The sequence below is a fragment of the Anomalospiza imberbis genome, chromosome 6 (genome assembly GCF_031753505.1).
Source record: "Anomalospiza imberbis isolate Cuckoo-Finch-1a 21T00152 chromosome 6, ASM3175350v1, whole genome shotgun sequence".
Lineage (NCBI taxonomy): Eukaryota > Metazoa > Chordata > Aves > Passeriformes > Viduidae > Anomalospiza > Anomalospiza imberbis.
The window spans coordinates 44,434,281-44,449,536 of record NC_089686.1 but is presented as its reverse complement, the minus strand read 5'-3'; the positions used below and the strand labels follow the sequence as shown (position 1 = coordinate 44,449,536).

The following is a 15,256-nucleotide window of genomic DNA, read 5'->3' as shown; positions in this document are numbered from 1 at the left end:
GTAAATCTTGAAGTATTGATTGGTAAGTAAAATCTGTTCTGCTCATTTTAAGGTAGAGAAAGGCCACCTGAAAGGAAGCAAGACTTTGAATATATTAATTCCATCAATCTATTCAAATTACTTTGTGATAGATCAATGCCTCACCTCCCAAACAGATTTCTACTGAACCAGAAATCAAACAGTATTTTAGAAAAAAAATAATGTATTTTGCATTAAGAAGAAATTGGGTCACTCTTGAATATTTTACTAAGCTGCTAGAGCATGTAAATGCACACTTGAGGTCAGAATATCCCTGTACAGGGTGCATTCTGGAAGTTCTTGATGTCTGACTGCACGTGAACTTTTAGGTATTGTCCAAATAATAACTCTGAAATCGTAACGGATATTGATAAGATGCCATGAAGATTGATCTTAATCATAACTCCTTTTAAATGAAATTTTTATTTATTCCTTTTTCCATTCCACTGATCAATGTTGAAACAGACGTCTCTGAAGTTGGAACTCGTGGATTCTGGTGTTAAGGTGTGCTTCAGCCGGGGCTCAGACTAGATGGTAACTTCAGAAGTTGTTTCTGTTCCTTAAACATGGAGCAGACAAGTTTCAATCATCCATGACAATAAAGAAATCTATGATGTTTCAAATGCTTCCACCCCTCCCATCCCAGAATCCATTCAGGATTACCTCAAAATTTAAATAAAAAGGAAATTTGCATTCTGTGTGGTGGATTAATGTAACTGGAGCAATCTGCCTCTTAGCAAGCTTCAATTTGCAACCACATTTTCTGGAACTGTTTCAAGGGATGTAATTACAGGAGAAAGGGAGACTTGATATCTAAGAATGATGGAAATAGGGGCAATACATACTGGAAAGCAGCTGTTACAATATTAGGATACAGCCACTGCTGTTATTAGTTAAGAGGAAAGAGCAATGGTGAGAGTGGAAAGAGAAAGTGAAATTAGTATTTGTATTTATTCTGTTGTGTTTTATGGTAAGAAGTAGTGGTAATTAGGCAGAATTTTTAGAACCGTTTCAATTTTATCTCTAGAAGAGAAAGATTATTAATAATTTTGTTTTCTCATGTATATGCCAGTACTTTTGTGCATGTGTCAGTCTGTTTTAAAATTGTCCATGTCTGAATATATATCAAGAATTTTGGAGGTGTTTTTTACTCCCTTCTACCCTGGAAAATGCAGATAATTACCTATGCTGCTCACAATAAAACAGTCCTTTCCCTGCCAAATGTTAGCTGGTTTTTGTTTTTCCTGAAACATCTTCAGTGGAAAAATTTTGAATGTAGATTTAATAGAGGTATAAGAAAATTAAGTTCCTCATTTTCCTTCAAGATGAGACTGAGACTTCAGCTTTCTCAAAGTCATATGATGAAAAATTTTGAATAATGCTTTGCTGTGTCACAACACTGGTTTGAAAGGTGTGTGCATACCTTTGTGTATACATAAAATGCATGGATTTTGTGAAAACTGAGTACCTAGTGTTTTGACTGAGGAATTGTCCAGCATCTTTTCTCTGACTTACTAAATATCTTCAAAACTACTGAATCTAAATTACATACATTTATTGCAACAGGAATAAATTTTGGGATCCTGTGAAAACATGTTAGAAATGTCATGTGTTTTGTGGCTTCCATTTCATCTAATTCTCGGAGGTGTGGCTGTATGTCATTGAAAAACCACCTCAAATGTTTCTGATTTGTATTAATTATAAATATTTAGTTTTAGGAAAAGCATAACTGACCTTTGCCCTACATTAAAAATTAGTCTGAAAAATACTTACTTCAGCTGAAGACAAAATTAAGAGGAGGTCATTTAATGAGACTCCGAGGTAATTTCTGCCTTTTTCTGCTAGGAGAAAAGACTGAGTGCAGCTGAAGTTCTGAGCAAATATGTCATATACTGCTGTAATCAGAGGAGCGCTCTTTGGACCTAAGTTTCCTTGAAAAGTCACTTCTGTTTGGGTATTTGCACAGCTCCTGAAGTTAAGGAACTTAAGGGGTCAGTGTAGAGCCTGAATCAGATACTTTGATGCTCTGAAACCCAATGTTTGTGTCCTTATTGCTGTGAAGGGGTAAAACCTTATTTTACATTTTTCAGTCTGCTCGTCACTTTTATCACCAGCTGAATCTCCTGGTCCTGTGAATTTGTTGAAATGCGACAGTTCCTACATGAGTTTCTACAGAGCCAAATTTTTTCGTGTGTGTGGTAACAAGTGAAAGCAATCAATTTTTTAATCCTTACTCTTTCTCCCAAAAAGGCAAAAAGTTGTCGAAGGTAGCCTTACTCATCCCTTTGCCCTGACGTTGTCTGGGGACACTCTGTACTGGACGGACTGGCAGACGCGCTCCATCCACGCCTGTAACAAAAGGACAGGAGAGAAGAGGAGGGAGATCCTGTCTGCCCTCTACTCGCCCATGGACATCCAGGTCCTGAGCCCGGACCGGCAGCCCTACTGTACGTCCTGCTTTCCCTCAAAGCCCTGCATGACTGGTACTTCTCTGTCAGGGACAATGTCACTCAGGAAAGTGGCCAGTGTGGAGTTTCAAAGTTCTGCACTCTTGTCAAGGGATTGGTTGCTAAAGGTAGAGGTGCTTGAATCCTGTGCCTTGCTTTGAGTATTCCAGCCTGAATTTGTGTGAGCTCACTCGCTGTCCCAGTTGGTAGCAAAATCCAAAATCCAGTGCAGTATTTCAGTGACTTCTTTTGGTTTGGAATATTTGAACAGAAACAGTACCAACTTACCTGTCATCTTTTTAATGCCATTGCTTTAAAGACAACTGTAAGAAATGTTTATAATAATTACTTTTTTTAATAAGTAAAATTGCCACAAAACATATAATGTTCATGTTGTACTTATAAGTGCTATTTTTGCAGTCCAAACTTGATACATATCAAATAGTTTGTGCATGTCTTAGTGTGGAAGGGTTTTAGTTATGAGCTTTCATATGAACACACATGTGCCTCTATTTTTCTATATACTCTCTCGTGCTACTTCAAAGGAAGTAGAGTATTGAAAATTGAGTAGAGCTGCATATAATTTGTATGTTCATGTGATTCCATGTGGCAGCTAGTCTAGGTTTTGGAGTTTTTTTAGGATTGTGAGAATGGGATTTAAAATCAGTGTTGTAAAATGTATACAACTGAGTAGCTCTGGGAAGAATTGACTCTTGTCCAGAGGAAGTACTCTTGCCTTTTGGACTGGCTTCTTTCTTTATGCCAACTCTAAAATCTGCTTCCCTAAAGATAACATTTGTTATTCTAAAGAAGTTAATAGGATGTGAGTAAACAGGCCTGAAAGTAAGCAAAAGGAGTTTGGAGATCATCTTGGGGATGGAAAATGTGCAAGTTTTCATGAGGTTGCTGGGTATGCACAGCACCCTGGTCTATCTCACAGCTCCAGATAAGAGTTTGTCTGTGCTGAATTCTTGTTATTGCTTTTAGCTCCAGGAATGTCCCAGCCTTGGGTCATAGTATTTGAGTCAGTCACAAAGAAAATACAGCACACAGAGAAAGAGCATATGCTGAAAATAGCTCAGATGCCATTGACTTCATTAAGATCAGGCTTGGATTTTGGATTCCTTCCTCACCTTTTTTTTTTTTTTTTTTTGCTCTGTGAGTGTCAGTGGAAGTAACAAAGGTCAAATTAGCCAGACATTTTGTGATTTTATATAAAAAGTAGTTCAGATGATGATTCAAACAACAATTTTGCAGAAATCTTGCAAAAGTTGCAAGCATTTTTTATAAATATAAAGTATTTTTACCAGTAATTACTTATTAATACAGTTTCATGTCTTTTTTTCTCCATCTAAAGGAGAAAGGAGTGTTCAGTTCTCATGTATCCATCCCTGTCCTGTACATGCAACAGTACTGTAATGTAGGAATTGTACAAATTGTTGTTTTCTTGTCTTTTATAGAACTGGTTGTCCCATCAGTTGCGTACATCTCGATTTAGGTGCCCCTAGAGTTAAGATGTTGGGATGGGGGGGAAATCAAGCATCTTATATTGTGATTCCTCTGGTTTTTAGCACTAAAGCTTATGCCAGTCATTTGGGATCTGTAATTTCTTCCTCATGGAGAAAACAGAGCTTATGGGCTTCTAGAAAAATTAGAATAAATCTGCTTTGTTTCTTGAAGTTCACACTCCATGTGAAGAAAACAACGGTGGTTGCTCCCATCTGTGCCTGCTGTCTCCAAGGGACCCGTTCTACAGCTGTGCCTGTCCCACTGGTGTGCAGCTGGAAGACGATGGCAGGACGTGCAAAGCAGGTAGGAACTTGGCTTTGTTCTACAGTCACAGTGTTGGTGTGGTTTGGGTTCCCTGCTTCAGAGCTCATCCTTGAAGAAGTGAGTTGAGAGGAGCTGCCTAATAAACTGAAATGTCATTTTGCATTCAGACCTCCCACCAAGCTACCAAAGAGAGTGATTTTTATGAACTAAAGTAATCCCTTGTAGTAGAAATCAGAGACTTTTTGTCTGTGTTTAGGGTTGCTGGTTCTCTGTAGGAATGAAGTAGTATGTGGAACCCATTGCTGAAGGATTTTATTAGAAGTAAGTTAATGTAGGACATTTTTCCATTTGGACAGTGGAGAAACTTCTGCTCCCTCCTATTTGTTGTCCAGAAGAGATCTATAATAAAGTAGTGGTGGCTGAGTTGTTGAGAGAACTGGGAAAATACTGTGCTAGGTGAGTTGCCCATGTCCCTGAGAAGTAGGACAGGGTTGTGTGTCGCCAGTAAACAGCTGTTTAGAGAATAATAGCTAGAGTATATCTTTTAGTTAGAAAGTGTAACTAGATGTGTATTTTGTATCCACAGGTTGAATGAGCCTTGTGGTATACTTTGAAAACTTGTTTTTCATTGATTGACAAGTCTTTTTTAAAAATGCATCTTACAAAAGCAGGCAACTAACATTGATATAGTGGTAGAACACTAGGAGGCAAGGTTTTGGAGAGTGTTCTGCTGACTCTGCTGCCTGTCTCCAGTGTGCTTTTGAGTCTAGTCAAATAATATAATCATTTTCTGATGTGACTTGATTCCTCTGTGTACTAGAGCATGCATAAGAGATGCCTTTCATTTGTGAACCAGAAGCACAATTTAAACACTGAATCTCCAGGGTTTAAGGGCTGGTTTTATTAGCTCATCCTACTCTAACTGAAAGGCTTATAAGGTAGTTTTGCAGCTGCTAAGAGACTTTTCCCTTTACTCCTTCCAGCTTTGGAAAGTTTCCCTTTTGCAGCTTTTAAAAACCCCTCACGGAATGCTCAGGACAACCTTTTTAGATGTTCGTGTTGACTTCATGTTTGTGGCAGTGGGAATGAAGGTCAGCCTGCTTTTGGCATTTTGGCAGATAGCACAAGCAGGACTGACTGCTTATACTGTGTTTTCACCTTTCCATTGTCAGGCCAGACAGTCTGCCAAGGGTTTTCTGTCAAAGGAGGGCAAAAAAGTGGGATGAGAACAGGAAATCTGGTTTTGCATAAGAATGTAGCTTTTTTGTTCAGTTTTATGGATTATTTCTTTCCCAAGCTCCACATCTTTTGTTGCCCTGTGTGCCTTCTGCCAGCATCCATGTGCTTCTCTTTCCCATCTTGCAAATTAACTCCTTGGTTGCAAGGAACTGACTTTTTGTTCTCCACACGAGCCTTTTGTAGTGATGTTGTAGCAGGAGCTGCAGATCCACGGGCGTTGACCACCTTCATTTTGTTCCCTGTTGGCTTGGGCAAAGGTGCAAAAGTACAGAGTCACTTGGGCATATGAGCTTCTTTGATTTCAGGCTGTTAAATGAATCACACAAAAGCTGCTGGGGGTTTATCTGCAGAAGGAAAAAGCATTCTGCTCTCCAAATCCCTGTCCACGTGGGGAGTTTACTGGTGCAAATATAACTATAGAATGTTACTGTATATATCTGTCAGAAAGAATTCTTGAGCAGAAAAGCCCTGGGGTGCTTAGGTGATTTTAGCTCTCTTGAATATGGAAGTATACATACATTGGTAATGTTCAGATGAGAGCACTCTGTAGCTCTTTACAAATGGTAAAGGGCCTAGGTAATTAACAAAAAATACAAATTCAAGGACAGGCTGTGCTAGTATTTGCCTTGCTGAGTTACACCTATATGTAATGAAACTCTGAAACTCTGGATTTTTATACTTTGACTAAACTAAATATTGATATGCTGGAACCTTAAGTATTGTGCCTGTGTTCATTTTCCTGTAGTTTTAGCTTTTGATGTTCATTCTTGCTTTCTCTCTGGTTCTAAAGAGTTGCTCTGAATAACTTTTTACAAACTACCTTTACAGTAAATATCCATCACTTATAGTGGATATTAGATAGGTAAATAGATAGATAGAAACAAACTGGCATCAAGTGTATGTTCTCCTCTGGAAATATGTACATGTTTTGTGCAGGTAATTTTTTTTGTTTTGCAGACCCATGGTGCTAGGTCTGTTTTCCTCTGTTGGCTTGAAAATGTTCTACATTACCTTGAAGTTCCCATATCAACAAGCAAGGGGTTATAACTTTGGAAAGTAAATCAGCTGCTCCTGACCATGTACTCTTAGCAAAGTGAACATCCAAGCTCTGGTCTTTGAAGTTACTTAGGAGGTTGTGTTGGACCACTACTGTCGTGTTGGGTGTGTCAAATACATGATTTTAGATAGGTACCTGAACCTAATCTTGCTGGCATAGAAGGTAATGAAGTCACAGTTTGTAAAGCCTCTCAGAGTCTGATGGTTCTGGTTGTGCCTGTGGAGAGTGGCCTACTCAGTAGGAACTGGTAACACCTTGTAACTTTCAAGAATAACTGAGTAGTGAAATTTCCTGTCTCCAAATGGAGCTTCAGTTCTTAGACTAGGTAGTTTTCTTGATTTGTGTTTTGTTTGGTTTTTTGGGTTTTTTGTTCATTTGTTTGAAAGCCTTTCCTAAGCTGACTTGAGCAATTGCATGAATATTTGAGAGAGGAACCAAAATTTGGTTGCAGTCATTTAGAAGGGTTGTGTAATTCTACCAGCAAATAGGCCAGTTAAAAGCAGAGCAAAAGGGTGGAAGTTTCACAAGCTTGGGGACAAAATTTTAGTAATTTTGCTGATTTAGGACTATCCTGAATTTTTTCTTGCTTTCATTGTTTAAGGATCACATTTCTTTTCTATATGAACAGAATTATTTTGATTCATGAGTCTTCTGTTTGTGTGCAATGTCTCCTTTCAAGAAGCGGTTCGTTCTCCTTCTCTGCTGGGGTTCCCTTCCTGGGATTTAGTGAGTTCTTTTGGTGGGCCAGTGGTAGTTTGTAGTGTTGTGAGAAAGTAGCCATTAATACATTTGTCTGTCTTTTCTCCAATAGTAAATTATTTGCTCCATTTTTACCTTGCAGGGCAGAGACTTCAGGTGATACCTGTCACCTCTTTTGAGCAGATGGACCTTCCTCATGCTTCTCATTTTCCACAGGGCACAGTGAATGGCACGAATTTATGTGTTTCTCACCCCAGCTCTGGTATAATTTGTACCCCTTAAAATGAATGTTTCCAGATAAATGGAGCTGGATCTTTGTACCCTGTTCTGCTTTTGTGGAGCAGGTTTGTTTTGCTTTGCTGGGCAAAGCTGCAGTCTCAAAATACTGGATAACTCCCCCTGCTTTTTCCTTCCTTCTGTGGCTTCACCATGTGGTTCAGTTCAATCGCGTTCAGGGAAGTCTAGGTGTATTTTGTGCATCTTTCCAGCTAACTGTGATTAAACCCTGATTCCAGTCTCCTGTACAGCAGCTATGTGTCTGCATCCTTCCAAGACTGAGCTGGTTTTTGTAAACAGCATTCAGCAGCATGTTTCTCTTATTTCTGGAAAATACGTCATTTCTTTCTGCCGTGTTCAGTGTCACTGGCATAAAGCTATCACTGCAGGCCTTCTGAAGGAATGTCAAAAGCCTCATCTTTTTTCTAAGTGGATATATTTCCTGTAAGCGGTCACTCGACTTCCTAAATTCCCTCTGCCTGTCAGAGTTGCATTCCCAAAGGAATTACTTTCATTGCACATAATTTCCTGATATCACAGTATCAAGTTAGTCAAAGTATATGAACTAGAATTAGTTGGATAGCATTTTAAAACATATTATCCAGGGCTGATACCTGCAGAATATTTTCAGTATTCCACAAATTGCTCTCACAAGTCTCTACTAGCTTGGCTCTATGGCTATGAAGCTGTAATAGGTAGGATAAACTGGGACTTCAGCTAATGTTCTTTTTTATTCTATTTTTTTAACCTCAGCAAGGACACTCAGAGCTACACAATGTCAGAATTAGTCCAGATCCATGCAGCTTCTGGAAGCTTATGGACCACTAGTTTTAAAAAAAATATTTTTCAGGATTTTGTTTTGCTTCTCATTAAATATGTAATGCTTGGTGCAGTATATAGATAAAATGTTTCAGTAAATGCTACAGAATTTTACTTTACTCATTATGTAAATTCATTGCAGCAATTTCACATGGCCTGGATAACATTAATTCTTGATCCATTTTACATATCTAAATTCCTCTCTAACCAAATTTATATCTCTATTAAGAAGAACCTTTTTTATTTGCTTCCACATAAAAACACAAACTTAAACAAACCAAGCCTTTCTGTGACACTGGAATCTCTTGGAGATTTAATTTTACTCTGATACATTGTTTGTTTTTCCATTTGTGTTGGGAAAGGTCATAATTCTGTTGCCTTTCTTGTGTTTGAAAGTAATGTGAGAGGCCTCTGGCTAAGAAGGCATAAGGCTGGTTGAGGTATAGATGTGTTTGCATGCCATGCAAAGAGTAGATGACAAATGCAACATCCAAGTTTGTCACAGTTTTGGAGAAATGCTTTTGATATTTTGAATTTTGCACAAAAAGTGATGTCTGGAAGTAAGGGCAGTGCTAACTAAAGTATGTTCCTTTAATACACTAGGCATTGGCTCAGTGTAGATCTAAGCTAGGGGGTGTCTGGACGATGTTCTTGGTCATAGGATTTAGGTTTAGGTGGTCCTGCAAAGAGCAGGGAGTTGGACTCAATAGTCCTTTACAACTTGAGGTATTCTGTGATTCTAAGTAGACCAAGCAAAACTGTCTTCACGAAGGGCTATAAAAACATAAATACTCCACTGTCATAGCTGAAGACAAAGAATTTGGCTGCAAAAGCGACCATATTGGAATGGTGCTTCAGCTTCTGCTCACGCTGATACTATTACTGAGCTCAGAAAAAGTGAATGCCGGTGTGCTGGGGGACAGATTTGTGAGCTGATGCTATTCATGCAATGCTTGATAATGGATTGCTCCTACAAGGGGCCTTTTCCTGAAGGCTGTGCAAAAGTATATTAGGGATAAATATCCATGATTGCATGGAATCCTGCTAGTGGCTTGCCTTAATGCTGAGGTAGCTGGCAGGTTTCACAGTGAGACAGGTACCTGAATTCACAATTATCTTAGTGGCTTCTTTACCACAGCAAATCTGCCCTTACAGAAAAGGGGGTTTACACTGCTTGAGATGTGGAAATGAAACTCTTGCTGTGCATCAGCATGAGCATTCCTTAAAGCCAGCATGAGAACTGCTGCTGTATATTGAGCTTTAAGCATAATGTGAGTCAAATGAAAAAGTTACTCATTTTTAGAACTTTTATATAGTCAGTGGCAGGAGTTTGGTTGCTTTAAAGTGGTAACAAGGAGAATTTCTTCCCTCTTCTGCTCCTGCTCCTCACATGTACCTCAGTTGTTAGGTACTTTTTAGAAATCTAGTTCCTTTTAGATATTTCAGTCTAGATGTTGTAAATAGCCAGCTGCTTTTTGCAATAATATTGTCCCTGCTATGTCAGAATGTAAGTGGCCATTTGAGACATGGTGCATTCACCTCAACTCACCAGAGGCATTTCTCCAGTGAAAGGCAACTGCTCTTTGCTTGAAAATGGGAAAGTTTGGCTGTGAGTTAGTCCTGTATGGTGTTAGAAGTTGTAGGTTTCTGTCAGGAAGGTGTGACAGCTGCAGTTTTTCAAATAAATGAGGAAATTCTGTTCTCCCAAATGAAAACCAGAAAAAAAGCCCCCATATTTTCCTAACTGGAAAAGAAAATACTTGCTTCAGGTGTTTGAACAGTCAGTTACCCTTTTCTATCCTTGATCCTGTTGTTGAGGCAGTTGATCAGGGTTGGCTACTATTCCCAGCGTCTTATTTCTCTTTGCCGTTCTACACGTTGCAAAATAGAAAACTGTTTTTGGAACCTGCTGGCTAATACTGCAGGGCATACAGTGTTTTTTTAATATGCAGGAGATAGAAGAGTATTGAGGGAAGAAATGCTGAGGCACTTAGCATCTTCTCCTCTCCTTTGTATTTCTTGGTGCACATCATACATTTTTAAAGTTTTGTCTGTGGTTCCTTGGTGAACAGTCATGAATTTATTACAGCAACTAAGCCTCCAAGCAAGACAAGCTGGCAGAAAAAAAACCTTCATGGTGAAGTACTTACCTCATGCATTTAACCACCAGAGAAGGTTTCTTTGCTAGCATGTCTTCCTGATAATCCAGACTTTCTGATGAAGTAGATCAACCACTAATTTGAGAAAAACAGCCCTTTTGAGAAAGAGAAGGGTCAGGGAGATATTTGTTATTTGGGATAACTGCTGTAGATTCAGTTCTTTCAAATACCTGATAAAGCTTCTGCTGGCATTGAGTGAACAACTGTCTGGAGTATTTTAGCACTTGGAAGATGCTGGGAGAGAAACCTGGTGTATCAGTAGATAAACTTTGATTACATTCTATCATAGATTTGGGGCTGCATTGGGAAGCAGCACTTGTGTCCTAATCTGTTTTATCATGAGATAAAAAAGCAAAAAGAAAGCTGTATTTTACCTTATTTCCTAGAACCTTGACAGCCAACTGCATATCTGTCTCTCCCTGTTGACAACTCTGTGATTGAAATGCAGCTGTGGAAAACCATGGGCTTGGTTGCAAGATGCTTTGATTCCTTAGGTGTCTTCTGCCCTGTGCCTGGTGTCTGACTGCTGTAGGGAGATGTTATCCAGAAGCTGGGTGACTTTTTCTTCATTCCTTCTCTCCCTATTGCACTCCCAAAGGTGTTTTGTACTTCCTTTGCTTATCCTAGAATTGTTGGAACTGCAAGATTGTAATTAAAAATTGTTCAGTAATGGGTACCTGAGGGAAATCTAGAGGGAAATCTACCTCTTCTTGTTCCACTCCATTTAGTGAGTGAATTTTTTCCTTTCATTCCTGTGTAGATCTTTGAGTCTGTTTTCCCCTTGCTTTATTTAGTGTGTTACGTTGATGAGTTTATTTGATATATGAAAATATTACATTATTTTCTATTCATAGCAACTTTTATGCTTCTGAATGGGGCTACTTTGTGTAGCGACAAAATGAAATAGCCTCATATGGAAATGTCCTTATTTAAAATTTCACTACATAAAAGCCATTAAGAACATGCCATAAGGAACAAACCTGAAGGGAGTGAGGAGCATTCTTGAAGGTCTGCCACATCATCTTCTAGTTCTGTTGTCAGTGGTTTTCTGGGGCTATGGTGAATGAAACTTTATTTTCAAGCTTTGTTGGTGCATGTTTCAATTTGATGACTACTTTCCAGGACTCTGAAATACTGTCTAGTTAGAGCTTATTTTTGTGGTTAGGGGTTTTTTGTTTTAGGTTTGGTTTTGTTTTTTTTTTTTTTTGGTGTGTATAAAGGAAATAGCGACGCTCTCCCTTTTCAGCTCTGTTGAGTCTCTGGATTGAATCTGGTTTTAAGCTGCAAAAGAACCACACCCTGGGTCTGCACTGAAAAGGTTTACATGTAAACGTTGTTATCTTACATTATTTTTGTGCTGGGAGCATACACAGGCAAAGTCACCAAGACCCAGTGATAACTGCCTAAGCTGCTGTGGCTTGACTGCTTCTTCCAGCATTGGGTGGCTGTCTCTCTGTTTTACTGCATCAGTGTGAGATTGAGACTCTCCCTAGATTTGCAAACCCTAATTTGCAGCTGTTTGTATCTTTCCTGTTCATTTTGTTTTGCTGTTTTGCTTTTTCCTTGATTGTGTTAGCTCAGAATTGAATTTTCTGGGGCTCCATCTGACTTGGCATACAGTAAATAATGCTTAAATTTCAAAGCATTACACAGTTTTCAGCCTTAGAGAGGGCTCGTGGGGTATAAAGTATTTATTTCTGTTTGTGTAAAGGATGACAGCAGTGCAAAGAAACTTAATATGTTCAAGGTCTCTTGCTGAATGGGAAACATCTGCAATTAGAAGTCAATAGAAGTGGGATTGTAGAAAACCTACTGTATTTCAGTTCATTTTTTAAATAGATTAATTATGTGTTTTGTTGAGTTATAGTGATTTTTTGATTCTTGTCCCTGTGCATTTGAGGTGTTACTGCCAAAACTCTGTTTAACAGAAACTAGGTGGCAAAATGGCTGTCAGTTCCAAAGTCAGTGATTCCTTATTCTGAGCCAGTGGAATTGTGTATCCCCAGCAGAGAGCAGGTACATGTAAACTTTCAAACCTTGCTTTGTGAGGAAACACCACAATCCAAAGCCAACCCTTTTTCTAGCAATAGGGATTTTTGGCAGACTTTTTCTTGGCCCATCCTTCTTCCTATGGCTCGCAGTGAGCTGAATTCTGTGCAAAGGGATGTAAATAATTTTTTTTTTTTTTTTTTTTTTTTTTTTTTTTTTTTTTTTTTTTTTTTTTTGCTAATAAGGAGTAGAAGTAAGGAGTATGGCATCCGTGAGGTAACAGATTTACCACTTAACATTTCCAACTTCCTCTTCTCTTTTTTTAAAGCGCACAGAGAATATACAGACCCCAGGGTAGAGTAAGACTTGGTTGTTCAAGTGCTTTGAGCTCTTTGGATGAAACCTGTGTGTAAGGGAAGCTTCTTTGCTTGGTACAGCAGTAGCCAGATGGCTGTGCTGACCTTTGATTCTGGTTAATACCAATGCATTTATGACTTATATTAATGCTGTTTTGAGTAAATCCTCCTAAGAGTTATCTACTACTCTGTCAGTAGTAACTTCTCAAACCTTTGTGCTCACTAGTACTGGGCATGTAAAACTGAGCATGTCTCACAGGAGCTCCTAAACTAGAACAGGGTAACTGTGATGTCTGTGCTGCAACAGCTTTTTCTGGAAGAAACATTACTTTTGTCCTAGTCAGCTGCTTTGTGCTAATGGTCTTATCAGCTGTGCAGTTTAACTAATATTCCATTTGTGGGATTTCATTTTGGTGGCTGTGTGAATGTGTCAAAACTCTGATTTGTAGGTGTTTTTTCTGGTTCAGGCGAAGTTAGAAGTCTACTGCTATGACAGTGGCAGAAACAGGAGACAATAGCTTTTCACTGTAACATGCAGACAGAAATGATGTAATTTATGAGTTATGTAAGTGCTCTGGTATTTCCGTTCTTTGTCACAATTGTTAGTTTTCCTTATGCTTACTTACCTTTCGATTAAATCAAGTCCTGTCTGAATGTGGCCACTCAAAACATTCTTTCAAAGAAACCTTTCCTGTTTCTATTTTGCTGGTTGCACACTCCCACTGCACGCGGTCCTTGGTTTAAAATTGCTTGTGCAGTGTCCAGTTGGAGAGTACACGGCCAGCCTTTCCCAGCCCACCACTGTCACACAGTAAGAAGAAGCAGTCCTGTCTTCCTCTCAGACTGAAAGATAAATAAAGACCTGGACTGGAATGCACAGTGCTGTTCATGTTGCAACTGGCTCTAGTAAGGTAACCAAGGAGAATGTATAAAAAGATTTTCCATTTATTTCTAGGTATTGCTAAAGGTTGTTTCAACTCCTTAAATATTACTGTTTTCTGGGGAGGCTGAGGAACAAGAATGGGGTTTTACAGAATTTTGTTGATTTAAATCCAGCCAGATCATGACATCATTTTTCTTCTGGTGTGAAGAGTGGCTAATATTAAACCCTTGTACAAGGTGTCATAGTTGTTTTGAATATTGGAAAACTTATTAAGCAGTGTGGCAGTGTTACCAGTATTCATTTGCTCCATGTTTTCTCCCAAAACCATACTCTGGCCCCCTTTTCCCATACACTGGAAGTTTGCTAAGTAATTCACTGTATTGCAGCAACCAACAAAATCCCTTGCTTTTTTGATAAATCTTTTTCGTTTATCAAGAGTGCTGAGGTAGCTGTGCTCAGCTTGTGAGGGAGTTGCCTGTAGTCAAAGTACTTCTAACACAGTCTTTTCAAAAAGCATTTACCATTTTGTTCTTTGGAGCAGAGCTAAAATCTTTCCTGTTTTTAGAGTGTATCTGATTTTCTCCCCACAAGTATAGAGATTTCCAGAATTGCTGCAGTGAGACGGAGTTTGTACGTGCAGGTGCATGCTCATGCATATACATAAAACGGGGGGATGAGGTCTACAATAGGTCATTGTTCTAGCCTAATTAGCAGACAGACAAATAGGAAAGGAATAGCATGGCCTTTTCTGGCAAAGATTAACAGAGGCAGCCTCTGCAGTCCACATGTTTAGGTTGGGTGAATAAATTGGAGCATTTGTTACTGTGTTATAGATGTCTTGTTACTTGTCAAATGTGAAGTGGGCCAAGGGAAGAATAAAAAAGGGTCCTGTCAAGCTGGTAAGATGGCCTGTTTTGCTGCTGTCAGCTCTGATTGCAGTTAGTTTTGCAAATAGAGCACAGTTGCCATTTCCAGCAGTGAAGCATGAATTTTTAATAACAAAAGCACAAGCCAACCCAATCAAAGCAAGAATGCTATCCTACCATAGATATTAAAAATACTGATTTCTGAGTATGGCAGGAAAGCATCTTGTGTAAGTGCAAAAAAAAAAAAAAAAGTCCCCTTACCTGTTTCTTTAGGATTTATTAATTGTAAATAGAGCTTAGAGTCTTTGTATTTGTTTTTTTTTTTTTTTTTGTAAACTCAGATATTGTTCTGATGCCCCATCCCTGGAAGAGTTCAAGGCCAGGTTGGGTGGGATTCTGAGCAATCTGATCTAGTGGGTGGCATCCCTGCCTATGACAGAGGGGTTGGAATTAGATGATCTTCAAGGTCCCTCCAACCCACACCTTTCTGTGATTGTACATCAACCAGAAGAGCTCATCAGCTCTTATGGTTATTAGATCTACTAAAAATTTCTCTTAAAGCTCTGCAGAAAGCTTGAGCTGAATAGAGTAGAGAAAAATAAGCAGTTCAAAATTTAAACCAGTTGAAAAAGTAAAACAATTTGAATAAGGATATTTTAAAATATTTTCTAAATG

At 38.8% G+C, this 15,256-nt stretch overlaps 1 protein-coding gene across 1 annotated transcript in view; it reads left to right on the top strand.

The window, feature by feature from the left end:
- Positions 1-15,256, top strand: part of LRP5 (LDL receptor related protein 5) — a 134,928-nt gene that overhangs the window by 46,729 nt on the left and 72,943 nt on the right. The window contains exons 4-5 of the mRNA XM_068193808.1: positions 2,269-2,465; positions 4,146-4,277. Coding sequence (XP_068049909.1) covers positions 2,269-2,465; positions 4,146-4,277 — 329 coding nt within the window. The remainder of the gene's footprint in view (positions 1-2,268; positions 2,466-4,145; positions 4,278-15,256) is intronic.